At 36.3% G+C, this 16,466-nt stretch overlaps 1 protein-coding gene across 3 annotated transcripts in view; it reads left to right on the forward strand.

Annotated features, from left to right (window-relative positions):
* The window catches only part of LOC149806597 (alpha-N-acetylglucosaminidase-like), a 131,126-nt gene that overhangs the window by 110,399 nt on the left and 4,261 nt on the right, over positions 1–16,466 (forward strand). For all 3 annotated transcript variants that reach the window (XM_089955329.1, XM_089955325.1, XM_089955336.1), the window contains 4 exons: positions 1,155–1,259; positions 3,379–3,562; positions 4,168–4,211; positions 7,077–7,134. In XM_089955329.1, the coding sequence (XP_089811455.1) occupies positions 1,155–1,259; positions 3,379–3,562; positions 4,168–4,211; positions 7,077–7,134 (391 nt within the window). The remainder of the gene's footprint in view (positions 1–1,154; positions 1,260–3,378; positions 3,563–4,167; positions 4,212–7,076; positions 7,135–16,466) is intronic.

A 16,466-nucleotide genomic window follows, 5' to 3' on the forward strand; every position in this document is an offset into this window, starting at 1 on the left:
TTTGCCAGTAAGCTATTTATTTCTTAACAAGTTTTGTTTTGCTGATGATACATCTTTGAAAGGTCCATCTAATGCAGATTTAAGGCAATTATTATAGATATAGGATGATTATGTATGTGAGAATGATATTCTACATAATGCACAAAAATCAGTATGCATGGTCTTTCAGTGAACACATATCAAATTACCATCATCTCCTTCTGTGTTTCATAAAATTGTTGACTTCATACAGTTTTATATGTGCATTGTCTCATAAGCCCAATTTGAATAGTTGTGCTGCTTCACAATAAATTTCATATCTTAACAATTATTTTAATTTCCATCAATCTACAGCATCATTTACAGGAGTTATGGTGGGACGTCGTGGGTTTGATCCCCAGCTGAGTCATACCAAAGACTTACAAAAATGGCACTAACAGCTGCCTTGCTTGGCACTCAGCATTAAGAGGTTAGTGTTAGGACTAGTCAGCCTGGTGTCAGGATAATGTGACTGGGTGAGACATCATGCTACATATCTCGAACATGATGCCGCAGTGCTAGGCATCACTATAAACTGCCACACTGCAGATATCGTAGTGATATCAATGAAAAATTGTTAAAACTACATTAAAAATCCAAATCACACACACATACAGGAGTTATGGTCCTTGATTGCATTTCCTTCTTACTTTGGTTTCCATAACATAATTTTATTTAGTTGTGTTGGCTCTGAACCATATTTGGCTTGCAGTTTTATATTGACAAGACCTTGAATGAGTTTAATTTCACTTGCTCCACATTTCCATTTAGAAGAGTTATGGCCCCTGATTGCCCATCCTCCTAACATTTCTTTCCACTGTGTGACTCTACTGAGGAATATTGCTTTTCAGCCAAAATTATGATACACCTTTATATACTTGTTGTTATTTTTATACTTGTTTTATCTTCACATTCTTTTGCCCAAGTAAATTGCAGATTTATGGTAAAATAAGTGAGCAAATTACATGGCTGATTATAGTGTCAAGTTTTAGATGACTGCATTATATAAAATATCACTGGCAGAATTTATACGGAATGTTGATTTCCAGCCTCCCCAGCTCCAGTATTAGACTGAATTGAAGTTTTGCTAGTGGAAAGTCCTGATACATGGATTTTTGCCATTTTGATATTTTCAGGTATGATTTGGTTGATGTAACAAGGAACAGCCTCCAGATCCTGTCTATCATGTACTATGTGGAAATAGCAAGTGCATACAACAGCAATGACTCCACAAAGCTACAGTAATTATACTGTTTTATGTCTTTAGTGTATACAGCTGTTATGTCTACTAATCCCAAGGCATGTGTCCTTTGTCCATCAATGATGGTGCTAATATGGACCTGGGGGCCATTCATCAATCTTTATTAGATTCTGAATAGACTGGGTACATAGCATACGTGGGACATTCATCAGTATTAGATATTAAATAGATCCAATACATATGGGAGACATTTACCATTATTATATATTAAATAGACTTGATACCTATGGGGAATGTTCATCAATATTACATGTTAAATAGACTTGATACATATGGGGGACATTCATCAGTATTAGATGTTAAATACAAGCCCAGCCCTAGGATGTGCGGTGCCCAAGGCAGCATGCGGGGCTCCAAGGCAGCAGGTGATGAGCAGGGCCCCAGGCAAAAAAATTGCATTGCAGAGTTGATTTCCTGAAAGCGCAGGGCCCAAGGCACTTGCCTCATTTGCCTTGCCCTAGGGCCAGGCCTGGTTAAATAGACCTGATACCTAGGGGGGACATTATCAGTATTAGATGCTAAATAGACCTGATACCTAGTGGGGGGGGGACATTCTACAGTATTAGATGTTTAAAAAAACCTGATACCTAGAGGGGACATTCATGAGTATTAGATGTTAAATAGGCTTGATACCTACTGGGGGACATTCATGATTATTAGATGTTAAATAGACTTGATACCTATGGGTGACATTCATTAGTATTAGATGTTACATAGACTTGATACCTATGGGGGACATTCATCAGTGTTACAGATATGTGGACCTACAGTGTGTCATTATAAATCAGAGGAAAGTTGAGCAAGAGAATAATTGAGCATGGCAAATGTTTTGTATTCATGAACCATTATATACAAACATTAGACAACTTAAGGCAACCTCTGTGTTATCAGCATACGCCTTTCTATAACCAACTTTGACATATCAGTGAAATCAATATATCTGGTTCACACTCTACATAAAATCAGGTATCTTTGCATAAATTGTGGGAGCCAGAAATTAGTACTTACCTGTAAAACATCAATGACTTTGCATCATTAAAAAATCGGTCCTTTTTTCTGATGAAAATAAAAAACAACGACAATAAAATAATTTGGGCCTGAAGAATATATATGTAGAGAGAGAGACAGACAGAGGGATGAAAGATGAACTATATTGGTATTAACATAGGAAAAGAAAATTTTTCTTTTTACTTTATACCAAACTTGCTCCAGAATCAAAGTTTAGAAGATTAAACTCACTTTTCAGCACAACATGCCCACCACCCCCTTTTAATAAATTCAGCTCACTTTCATAGTCTGATCATAGCAATATACATGACTTAAGAAAGAGATAGGATTAAGCTAACATAATCATTCACAGTAAATGACATTTTTGCCACTTTGTAAACTATTTGACCCTATCTGAAAACAATGCAAGTCTGATTCAGCAATGCACCACAGTGGGTTTTTGTCATTTTTGTCAAGGAAGTAAAGGGAAGTAACTTCAGCAAGTTACTAATGGCATCTTGTCAGATTTCATTATCATTTAGGATTAATTTCCATGTCTGAAATGTAAGGCAGTTTCTATTTATTTGTTCTAGTCCACAAGGTACTCTTTTATCGTTGTTACATGTACAGCTTTTGTAGGCACACACAATCAAGTGTCACATGACATGATGGGAAATCATATATAAGGGTATATTTTTCACTTGTGAAAACATGGGAATGAAAAAAATATGAAAATTATTTCACCAATAAGTCTTTATATTTCTCACTTAAGTATATAATAAATAAATATTAGATTTGTCCTTGTAAAACATGTATTACCCCACTGGGACCAATAAAGTGCAAACAGCTTCAAAATTTAGAAATTATGAAAAATTGTTTCAGTGGCACTTATACATACCAACTTTTAAATTTCTGCTTCAAGTTGTATTTGCATCACCAGTGTGATGTTCATGTTTGTTTATATATTCTCCATTGTCCATTATTCCTGACTTGTACTAATAATGGAATTTATTTGGATGTCACTGTTGCTGGCCTGTTATGAGAGAAATAAAGAGTTGTACAATTACTGCTCTGATCAGATCTATATTTGTCCTTTTTGTTAATTTTACCAGAGATGGAGGAAAAAAGCTACTGAAGTTGTTAGATGACCTTGATGTATTGCTAGGATCAGACCCCCACTTCCTCTTGGGGAGCTGGATAAAAGATGCCAGACAGTGGGGACAGAATGAGGCAGAGCAAGATCTCCTTGAGTACAATGCCAGAAACCAGATAACATTATGGGGGCCAAATGGGGAGGTGAGAAATTATCACATTATGAGGGTAAAATGGGAGGTGAGTCAGAAAGCAAGTCATGCTATGGGAACCAAATAAAGCAGTGAATTAGTAGAGTTTCACAGTCCTTGGGATGTCCCTGGATTAATTCCCAAGTTATGATGGCTGCCCACAGAGCTGTGGGTATATGGTTCTTTCACCTCAAAGAGTATTTGGTGCCACAGTCTGTTCCCTTAAGGCAGAACTCAAGCTTTTTATATCCAGAAATTGAAATATTGAAATAATTTGAAGATTGGACTAAAGTGATAGATCAAACTTAAAATGGCATGGAGGTCACCAAACTTCTTTAGTCAGTATGGTGTCACTGTAATAAGACACTCACGGTCATTAGTTTTACTTTGCATAAAACAAATCATAAACAAAAACTTTAAACTGAAACGTTATCATGTCAGATTTCAAAGAAAAAGAATTACCAGAATTGTGTAAAATATAACAAGCAGTTTGAGGAATATGTGAATCAATAAAAGTGAAATTTTAATGTTCCTTCCCAATCAGTAGAAAAGACATTATTCACTTTGGACTACAATATGTTACTGATCTATAATAATTTATATTTTTTGTACTTTTAGATTCGAGACTATGCTGCCAAGCAGTGGTCAGGACTGATATCAGGGTAGGCTTTGGTGATGGGTTGTGGGGACTCACCTGGAACATTTACAGCAATTAAGCATTCTTAGAATCTAATGGTTCCTCTTGAAAGTAGATACTCTGGTTTTCTAATTAAGCATAAAAATATAATTACTAAATTATCATGAAGTCAATGAATGAAGAGATCAATTTAATACTATGGAAAGGGAATGTGTAGAAATACTCTGGAAAGAGAACGTGTACAAATACTATGGAAAGGAATGTGTACAAATACTCTGAAAAGGGAATGTGTTCAGATACTCTGGAAAGGGAATGTGTACAAATAATATGGAAAGGGAATGTGTACAAATACTATGGAAAGGGAATGTGTACAAATACTATGGAAAGGGAATGTGTACAAATACTCTGGAAAGGGAATTTGTACAAATACCATGGAAAGGGAATATGTATAGATACTATGGAAAGGGAATGTGTACAAATACTCTGGAAAGAGAATGTGTACAAATACTATGGAAAGGAATGTGTACAAATACTCTGAAAAGGGAATGTGTTCAAATACTCTGGAAAGGGAATGTGTACAAATACTATGGAAAGGGAATGTGTACAAATACTATGGAAAGGGAATGTGTACAAATACTATGGAAAGGGAATGTGTACAAATATTCTGGAAAGGGAATTTGTACAAATACTATGGAAAGGGAATATATACAGATACTATGGAAAGGGAATATGTACAAATAATATTTAAAAGGAATGTGTACAGATAATATGGAAAGGGAATGTGTACAAATAATCTGGAAAGGGAATGTGTACAAATACTCTGGAAAAGGAATGTGTACAAATACTCTGGAAAGGGAATATGTACAAATGCTATGGAAAAGAATGTGTACAAATACTCTGGAAGGGAAATGTGTACAGATAATATGGAAAGGGAATGTGTACAAATACTATGGAAAGGGAATGTGTACAAATATTATGGAAAGGGGTTGTATACAAATACTCTGGAAAGGGAATGTGTACAAATACTATGGAAAGGGAATGTGTATAAATAATAGTATAGGCTGCTACCACCATCTCTTCTTGATGAATACATTTTTGTTTGATTATATATTCTCAAGTCATACAACAGCATCTGAAGAGAGTATTTATTACTTGTCTCTGACATTTGTCTGGTAGTTTCATTCATTGAAACTTATGAGGAAACCTCGAACTGATAAATACTATGTCTTCATAAAAACAAGCATGTCAGTGTGCCATTATCCATATGACTTGATTATGTTACAGATATGTCATATTGTGTATTTTTGACACATAGGTATAAAGCAATATTCTGTCATGGCTCATGCAAGTGGATGAAGTGCATTTTTACATGGTGCACTAGCAGTCCATTACCCAAGGAAATGAACTGTTATAGTCCCACCACTATAGAGGCAGGGGTTTATAGTAATCCCCATGTCCGTCTGTTCATCCATCTGACACAATCTTGTTAACATAACTAGTTGATGGATTGCCATGAAATCTGGTAAATATTATGGTCATCACCTGAAGATGCACATACCAACAAATCACCTTGCTGTCCCTCAGTTTTTGTTGAGACTTATTGCCCCTTTTTCTTGTGTGTCCCAATCTCGTTAGTGCCACCAGTCCTTCAGTTTTCGATGGATTGCTTATCAACAAATTACTTTGTTCTTGCCATATTTGTCAGAGTGATATAATAATGGAGAAAAGCCAACACACAATACAGATTAAATATACATGACACTACAGATGCACATGTTAAAAAATCTTTGTGCTTGCATTATTTTTTGGCAGGAGTTATTGCCCTTTTTAAGTTAATAAAGGGCAGTAACTCCTGCAAAAAATCGAGCTGTAAGTAATAGCTGGATGCAGTACATGACAGAAACTCAGCATTATTTTATGGTAATCATCACAAGACATGTGTATTTAATTTCTATTGTTTCTTGACCATTGTCCATGATTGAAAGTAGATTTTTGTCCTTCTTGACTTTTGCTCCTTGTAAGATATTTACTAAAAATTGAGTTCAAGGCCTTACCTTGTTTACAAGTTTAGTATGTTCTGGTAAGGAAAATTGGTAACAATATTTTGGAATTTTCCATTCGTTTTTCAGAAAATGCTGTTCTGATATAGGTTAGCTGGAGATATATATATATATATATATATATATATATATATATATATATATATAGGTTTTTGTGAACAAAGTCCTCATTCCTATCTTAAGATTAGTCTATGGAAGTTATTTTTAGTTGTGTTTAGATATAATTTGAGAGGAATTATTTATTTAAATTATTCATTGGAATCAAAAAGTGCTCATTGAGATTTTGGACTAACACATTATATTGGGATTTTTGTGATTTCATTTAAAGACATTCTGTATTTCACCTTTTGTACATCAGGACATTCAAGGCTATTGGTACATCAAGACATTGAAAACTCTTGGTAAATCAGGACATTCAGGGTTATTGAAGTTCATTAGGAATATTCTATACTTTTGGACTTGAGATAGAACATTTGGGATTATTTGAGATTTAATTCACAATACTCTAAGTGTCTTTTGAATTTTGACTTTATATTCTAGGGAAATAAATTATTTGAACAATTTTCCTCATCTTGCTGGTTTTGCTTCTTTCTATTATATAGTTTAAGACTGTTGAGTTGTAATAATATGCATGCTGATCTATCATTGTTTGTGCACTCCACAAGATCACAAGATTTATGCTATTTTGTACTTTAGGCTTACTTACTTTATTGGTAGGTATTGGGGCAGGTAGAGGCATGGGTATAAATATGTGAGCAAATTACTCACCATTGCTTCAGCTTAAGATCTGGTATCTGTGACTTCTAAGTGCTTTTTCATCTTTTTTCCAGGTACTATAAGCCAAGATGGGAGTTATTCATTAACAATCTGACAGCATGTTTAGCCAAGGTAATCATAAATAAACTTATGAAAGTTTAAAAAGGTACCATATTTATGATTTGTTTTTCATGAGAATAGTGCAACATTGTCAAATAAACCAAGGAACATTACATGACATGAGTCTGTGTGAATGGGTTTAAATATTCATTATGTAGTGCAGTTTTATTTCAAACACCCCCCAACCCAATTTTATTACAGATAATTCAACTTACGAGAGAAAAAGTAACTGTGACAACTCTGTTGTCTTTTTCCTTAACACTTATCAGACCCTACATTGAATCTCAGTCAGAGCCTCTCTTCTTACAATGCTGAATTATTCAATTATAGTCTTGAATACTTCAGCTTAAGAACTTAATATCTAATTTGAAGAGCAATTTAAAACTATCTGAAGGAAAGTTTTGTTAAGGAAATAATATTAATTTACTTTTTTGGAGGTACCTTTTTGTATTGATTTCATGGTTACAGATAATGAATTCAGAGACCCGGCATGTGAGGATCTTTTAGCAGACATAATAGGACTTCTTTCTCAATCCATAAATTTAAGTGTAATCAAAAATTTACATTTTTGCAGAGCCACAATAATAATGTACTTTCAGTAACAAAAATATGTACAGTTTTCAGTTTAAACAAATTGTGGCTTTAACAGCACGTTTAAGATGTTATTGGCTATATCATGCCTGCCAGGGAAATGCAAGCTAAGTGCCCTCTGAGTTGCATTTCCCAACCTAAGCTGAACAAGCTGACCTTGTCAGGTATCGATACTGCGACTCCTGGATTATGGCTCTGATGCTGTACCAGCTGAGATAACTCACATAGCAAAAAAAAACATGTTTATGTATTATAATGAAGATTCTTTTTTGAACCAGGTAATTATCAGTCCTTTATTACATCATTCCACAGATGTACAAATCTGGTATTATTTATTTTAATAAACAACAATATGGCATAGTCTCCATTTCACCAAACAACAATTTATGCACAAGAATTATGTAATTGTACTGTAATCTGTATCTTACACAAAACAAATTTACAAATTGTGTATAGATATGTATGAAATCTTGGGCATATTTTCATCAGACAAGTGAGAATATTGTTTAAAGTTAATGTTGTCAAGTTGCATAACTTTTCTCCAATATCCAGGTTGTGGCATGGACACTTAGGAAAATTACTTGTATTTCTTAGAGTCGTGAAAAGTCCATTACCAGGAATTTATCTACAAAATGTCTTACAGTCAGTTAATTGCATCAAATAGAGGTGATGTTAATGCAGTTTATTTTTTTTGGATCAAAAACCCAGCTGCACTATGTTTCAGGCCCAAGTCTGCATGAAACACCTCCTCACATGTCACCTGATTGAAATAATAGTGTGGGTCATGTGCACTCGCAGACATTGTGATCACTTTTCTGTGAACTATCATGAAAAGTCAATGATTAATGTCTGACAAATAAATTTACTTGTCTGTTGATGACACACTCTGTATAAAGTGACAAGATAATCAAGCATGGCTTCACAACATGGCATCTTTCATAAAAGTTTATTAGTTGCAAAAAATTACAAATGGCAGGAATCTGCATTGGTATCCACTCCAGCTAAATCAGTAAACAAGAGTCCCTCAAATGGACTAACTCCCTGCTGCCAGAAAAGAATTTAATTGAACTGATCACAATTGTCTATTTTGAGTAATTGATTACTCAAAATAGACAATTGTGATCAGTTCCTGCAAAAAATGTAACCATTACAAGTAATTCTAATTGATTTCAAATTCTGTAAAAGTAATGCAGAGTTCTAATTACTTTTAAATTTATTTGTGATAATTACAATTAGCTACTTTTCAACATAACAGAAACAGCATGATTAGAATAAGGTAGATAAGCAATGACATTATTTGGCCAGACTGGCTTTTGATGATGATTGTCTATTCATCTTTGTTGTTATTTGTCAGGGTGACATTACTAGATCATTTGAGAACCACCCACAACAATTTTGAGTGTTCTGGAACCTTCCAGTGTACATATATTTACTGATTGTAAGTCATAACACATTTAGTCAGTAAGTTAGTCTATCAGTTACATTGTTGATACTTTGGCAGACATGGCAGAAAAGTGTTTTGAAAGTGGAATTTTTTCATATTTCAGTTTTGATACTAAATTAATGCAGTTGTTGCTGCAAGTGCAACAAATAACATAACTGGAAAATGGAAATTATGCCACAGGTCTGGCATCTTTTAATTGCTGGATCCATTATCCTGTGTAAATGTCACAACAGACTGGCTGATGACTCATTTGAGAAACTTACGCCTCACACAAAACATGCACTTTACTAATTTGTAATTTGTTTTGATCAAGTTATATATTTTAGAAGCTGTTCTGTTGTATAAAAGAACTGTTTACAACTTTTGTGAAATTAGTTCTACAGTATTGTAATCAGTGTGTTACACTGAATTAAGAGTTCGAAGAACATTTTTCTGTGTAAAACTTGGATTAACCAAGGAGAACTTTGAGTTGTGACAGACTGAACAGAAGCAATATAATTATAATATAATTACCTGGATTAAAAAAGTAATTTGTGTGACAGAGTAATTGTAATTCTATTCAACTACTAAAATTTGTTTGATAGTAACTTGAAGTTTAGTTCATTACCTTTACAACAGTAGTCTTTAAAATACTGGTGATAAGATTTTCATTATGTCTAAGCAACAAGAGAAGGTAAAACTCAACAAACATTCAGTTTTCTAAAATATAAATTTATTTAAATAAAATATAAAATGAAATAAAGTGAAAGAATTCAAAAGAACTTACAGTGTATGAATTCCTAGAATATTCTCCTAAACTGTCTATCAATTTCACACTAATCCAAAACCTAACCAAAAGGTATTCAAAATGAAGGTTCTAATGTGCTTATGAACTAATGTGCTAGTCCCACTGAAGAATTACAGTTCTAAATCCAAAAGGTTTTACTTCAGGATAAATTGCACAAAAGTAGAGTATCACAAAAGTTCTTGAATGTTTCATATAATCCAACAGAATTATTTAAATGTTCAAATCCTTGAATAAATTCACATAATCCAACAGTTACTGTCTCTTTTAGAATAAATGTTTTCCACTCTGCTAGTTCAACAAATCACAATTTCCTACCTCTCTTACAAAATTATTGTAGAGTTCTGGCTTTAACTCTCTTTGTGAATACCAAATCAACACAACTTGAACCACAGAAAAGATTCTTGAACATTTCAATTATTACATTGCAAAATACTTTAACACTCATGTTCTGACCTTTAAATATTGAGCCAATCAACAACTAGGGCATGCATGATATCTCTTTACATCAAATGTACTCCTAGTATAATGTGATGTTTTCTTGACCTACATTCAAACTAATGCATGACAAACTTTGACCAAAATAGTTGCTGAATTGACATTGGCAAAAGACCTTGATTTATGAATGAAATTTTACATGTATATGTACTTTTACTATAACACAAGCCAGCCACTGAAATTAAAAGAATTAAATATAAATATCATAAACTAAAATAACTTCAGTAGAAATTATATTATCAGGAAATATGTAAAACAGATATCCATAAAAAAGGGTTAGATTGGCACCGTTTTTTTTTGTATTCAGGATCAACTAGGTATCATAGTTAGTCTCCTGGTTAAAACCCCATGTCAATATGAATTTCCTTTAAGAGGAACAGCAGTAAGATGGTTTTCAAGATGACTGGCAATGTGGTCATACTGGATGTCAAATCTACACCATTTTCAATTAGTACCAAGTGTGAAATAAAAAGTCTTCTGGTGAAAACCAAGAGTTGATATGACTTTTCATCTAGAAGGCGTAGCAATAAGATTCTCAAGATTGCTACAGTGGAGGCCATTTTGTATATCAGATTGGTATGATTTCTATTTAGGACCAACTAGATACCATAATGAATCTTCCAGTGAAAAACCCATGCTAATATGAGGAGTAGCAATAACAAGTTTTCAAGATGGCTGCTGTGGTGGCCATACTGGATGTCAGATATCAGATCAGCAACATTTTTATTGAGAACCAGCTAGATATTATAAGAAGTATTTTATAAAAAAAAATATCCATGTTGATATGACCATCCTTTCCTATGGTTGTCGTTTTATATAATTACCATCTATACTTGCTTACAGGCCAGGTCCAACTGCAGACTACTTAGAGCATAATGCACCAGATCTGGGTCTATGCAGTTTGTTAAGAATAAGCAGTTGAACAGACAACATTGACCCTTATTTGCTGGTGCATTATGAGACAACAAATCAGGGTTTATGTTTGTTTCAGTTGGACCTGACTTGTATAAGAATACATACAGAAACACCCTGGCATAGGCTCATGATACTGGTAGGCTTCTTTGTTATCACATGAGATAATTGACATCTGGAACAGATGTTGAAGGAGTTATGTCCCATCTGGGAAGGAGTTATGTCCCATCTGAAACTCAGAATTATTTTACTTAAACTCCAACTTAAATTATTACAAAATAGGGACACTTTAAAAAGCATGATCAAAGATTTGTTTGTAATACCTAATTGACAGTTTTCTTTTTTGATTTTACACATTTATTTCCTTAAAGTGATTAAATCCAATCTGATATTTTCTTGAATATTGTTGGACAATTTAGGACATATATAGTGTTCTTGGTGGTATCATCTAATCTTGGAAAAGAAACTTTTGGTGATGGTGACAGTTCATGGAATCATCTCTGTTGTAGACAGAACTATGACCATCTGATCACTGGATAAAAAAATCTGATCACTGGGTACAAAAGTCAATCAAAATAAAAGGACAGTGATTAACAAATATCTAAATAAAGTGTTCCATCTCTTCTCTATAACAGTATTGACTGAAGCCATGGAAGCAACCTGCATGGTAAAAAATGAGGAAGCCCTACATTAAGAGATGTTCTAATAATGCCTGTGTAATAATAGTGTTTTAACACAATAACTGAGTATTTACTGATGTAAAATCATGTTGTAATTCATTCCCATGAGCTTAAGAATGAACAGAGATTAAGTGGCAATGATGAAACTGTAATTGACCAGTATAATGGGATTCAGCGCCATACCTATGTTACAGGAGACGCAGCATTCTACAGAGGGGATTTTGTAGTGACTGACCACTGTAGCACATTTTCTTTTTTGAATACATTTCCCAGTCAAATTATATTAGGAATATTAGCCTACTACCTCATGAATTTAGCCCTATTAAAAGATGAAAATCATCTTTTCCTGTCTGTTTAAAAAAACAGAGGGCAATAACTCTTGCCCATTACCTTCCCTTGGCACCACCAGGTGTCACTAGTTTTTAGCTTTGCTGCTGTAGTGTTCAGTGTCCATCTGGCTCATTCCCGAATCAGCAAGGATTAAAGAGATTAAAGACCAGCTCTCAGGTCAGACTGGTGACCTGGGCAATTCTATGGCTTTGTTCCTTGAAAGCCACATCCCAGCGATATTCTCCTCTCATTATATTCCAATGCCCTCAGTAGGGATCTTCAGGCTTTCATCAAGAATTTGGCAGCTGTCCACGTCGGCTCCATTGCAATACAAAGTGGGTAAGAGTGAGTTCCATGCCACATCCAAGCTGATTTGGAACATCCTGGCAACATCCTTCATGTTAAATTGGCTGCACTGATAAACAATAGTCCAGCCTGGGACACACCATCAGGATTACTATGGCCAATGCATTGATGACTTAGGCCAGTTTAGACCTAATCCAATGTGATGCATGTCTGCGGTCAGCATCACTCAAACCGCACTGTACCCTTACTTTACAGAATGACCTGTTTGTGTCTCCATTGCTTTATGAGGGACAAATCGAAGAAGTTTGGAGGCAGGCAGCTCAGGAACAAGCCCCTCCAACTTGCTGTTTTCCCTGCACAGGTGTTTGGACCCACTCAGCCCGAGCCAGTGCAAAGGGATGTTCAGTGGCCCTAGGACAGGGGATTTCCTCAGTCAGATGTGCCCCACTATCAGTCCCACCCCAATTCCAGGAAATCACAGCCTAATTAACACAGGAGGCAATCATACAGAGATGGGATGAAACAGAATTTGTCTGCCTTCAAGACCCCAGTTCATAAGCATTATCCTATCCTTCCTGTCACCTGCAGACAGCCTACCTGTGGACAGCCAACTCCTGTGTTTTTATGTGCACTGGATCTCTCTCTTCCCTCAGAACAGGTGGGTGATCCGGGTCATTTTGGAGGGGCTTCGGGTTTCATTCTTCCAATCTCCTCCCCTCTCCTCCTCTTCTCTCTTCATGGAAGTACTGGCAGATTGGGAGAAGGATGCCCTCATACAACAGGCAGAGGAGATTGTTCAAAATCCACAATCACTGGGGTTTTATTCAGGCTGTTTCTGAGTCACCTTGATCAATTTATTGCACTTCCAAAGTTCAAGATGGAGATGACAAGATCAATCCACCTCAAAAAGGGCAAGTATGCTATCACTCTTGACCTGACTGACGCATACTGTCATATCCCTATCCGCCCTGTGTCCCACACATTTCTACATTTTTCTTTCCTGTGACACCATTTATCAATTCACTGTTCTTCCCTGAATCATCTCCATTTTTCTGTTGATGTAATCTACAATGATGGCAGCATACCTGGACAACATCCTCCAGAAACACATGGTAAGTTCTATCCTACTCCAAGGCAGGAACAATCTCCTCTCTCTTGAGGATCAGCTAAGCTTTCTAGTGAACTGGGGAAAGTAAGACCTCTTTCTATCCCAGAACTTTGCCCATCTGGGCATGGAGTTTTTAACCAATCAGAATCTGCTGCTACTTCCTCGTATTCAGATAATCAGAATCATCAAACTGGTCAAATTTGTTTTCAACAGGACTTGGATTTCAGTGAGAGTTTTTGCAACTCCTCGGTTTCTTTGATGTGGCAATGGACTTGATCCTGCTTGGCCGTCTTTTTATACACCTGTTACAAATGACATTGTTAGCACAATGGCATCTATTTTCAAAACTCCTCAATCAAACAGTCATGATCACACCTGAGATTCAGTTATTCCTGTATCAGTGGTGCAACCCAGGTTGGCTGACCATGGAAATCCCACTCGAGAAGCTCCAAACAGAAAAACAGTATGTGCCAATCCCAGTGTGCACTGTTGGGGTGCCCACCTTTTGATGGATGTCACTACTGTCATCAGTACGTGGGAGCCAGTGGAATGGCCCATACACATCAGTATCCTAGAAATGAAGGCTGTTATCAATGCCTTACACTTCTGCAAAGATCAACTTTCAGGCAAAACAGTCCTCATTGTGCCTGACAATTCTGTTGTAGTGACCTATCTCCTCAAGCAGGGAGGCACCAAATCACCTGACCTGTGTGTTCTGTTTCAGTTTCTACATTGGTGCAACAATCTCCATTTTAATGTTTGAATCAGAGAGGTCAAGCCATTCGCAAGGGATGGTCTCTCCATCCATCGGTCTTCACTCAGATTTGCATACATTGGATGTGTCCGATGATCCACCTTTCACAACCAGGTGGTTTCATAAGTTACCCACCTTTGTTTATCCAGTCCCAGACCCAGAGGCTTGGTCCATGGAGGTACTGTCAATCTGTTGCGGGCATTTGCCTACCCTCCTGTGGCCCTGGTACCAAAAATAATAAAGAATTTACGAGGTCAGAATTGGGACAAGTCAGATGGGACGAGTCCTGGGTCACTAATCACGCAACCATGTTCATGGGATTTCCATTCCTGCCTGGACCATACTCTTCTCCTCGCTTGGCTCTTATCAGAAAGCTTTGCAAGATGGACAATTTAAACCTTCAATTGTTGGGAGAATCTCAAGAGCAAGAAGGCCCATCTTTCTGAAGGATTATGAGGGAAAGTGGCATGTTTTCAGGGACTAGTGCCATACCAATAACATTGTCTACATCCTCCACCTGGCCAGCTTTTGTTCTTTGAGGAGAAACAGTTGGCCCCAATCTCTAGCAAAGGTTACCACTCCATTATATTGGACACATTCCGGCATTACAGTAGACATTATTTTGGGCATAATATGGACCTAACAGATCTTTCAGCCCATTTAGGTCTCAATCAGCTTTTTTTCTTTGAGGAGACACAGATGGCCCTAATCTCTGTCAAAGGTTACCACCCCATGATATTGGACACATTTTGGCATCATGGCAGATATGATTTTGGGTGTAACAAAGACCCATTGGAACTTTCAACCCTTTTCAGCCTCATCTGACCATCATCCCTGTTTTCAGTGGAACCAAACCTGGGTTTTAATCTGGTTCGATTTAAATCAACTTGAGCCACTAGCACACACTTCACTAAAGTTACTATCATACAAGACATGTTTCCTGATAGATTTAATTTCTGCTTGCAGGGTAAGAAAGTTGCATGCTCTTTCTGCCAACCCAAACTCTCTTCAGCTCAGATTGGAGGTTTTGGTTCTCTTGAAACAACTAGGCTTTGTAGCCAAAAATAGGTTACTTTATGTCAGTAACCAAAGAGTCATCACTCACTCGCTCTCTTCCATAGGTCAAGAACAGCAGCCATGCAAGATCCAGTTTGCACTCTCAGATTTGTTGTTCATTTGGCTTACTCTGACATCTCAGCAGATCAGAGTCGCCTCATGAAGATTACGCTTCAGAAGCTTTGAGCCATCTCTGTGAGCCTTGCATTCAAACATAACATTTCAATCCAAGTTATAACAGAAGCTGTTGGCTGGCATGCAGAATCAACCTTCTTGAGTTTTTATCCCAAAGATTTAGCATTGCAGAGGAAAACCTTATATCTGGTTGGTCTGGTGGCAGCAGCATGGCTACCAGGCCCATCTAGATCAGTCAACACAGGCTGTTAGCTTCACTGGATTCACCGGTGAAATTCTGTAGGTAAGAAAATTTCAATAACCATGTTAACCGTATGTTAGGGTCACAGGTCAAGTGACCCCAGGCTGCTTGTCATTAGGAGAATGGTTATTCATTAACATGGTGGAATTCAGCCATCTTCCCTAGAAGAATACCCGAGGTTGAGGTTGGATGATCAGCATCCCCTGTTGCTATTACTTATTCTCCTAACATAATTGTGTTTCAGGAACGTATTCGAAGGAGAAAGCAAATTTGAAAGTAAATTATATTTCTGAGAATACTTACCACATTACTTAAAAACCCTCCCAACCACCCTGCCATGTGAGCATCCTCATTATTATCTCAGTCAGCTAAATACTAGTGACACCTGGCGGAGCCAAGGGGAGGTAATAGGCAAGAGTTATTGCCCTTTGTTTGGAATAGACAGCAAAAGGCAATTTTTGTCTATTAGAAAATCATTGGGAACAGTAAATCAAAAGCCCTAAAA

Source organism: Sinohyriopsis cumingii, chromosome 1 (genome assembly GCF_028554795.1).
Source record: "Sinohyriopsis cumingii isolate HCF-2022 chromosome 1, ASM2855479v2, whole genome shotgun sequence".
Lineage (NCBI taxonomy): Eukaryota > Metazoa > Mollusca > Bivalvia > Unionida > Unionidae > Sinohyriopsis > Sinohyriopsis cumingii.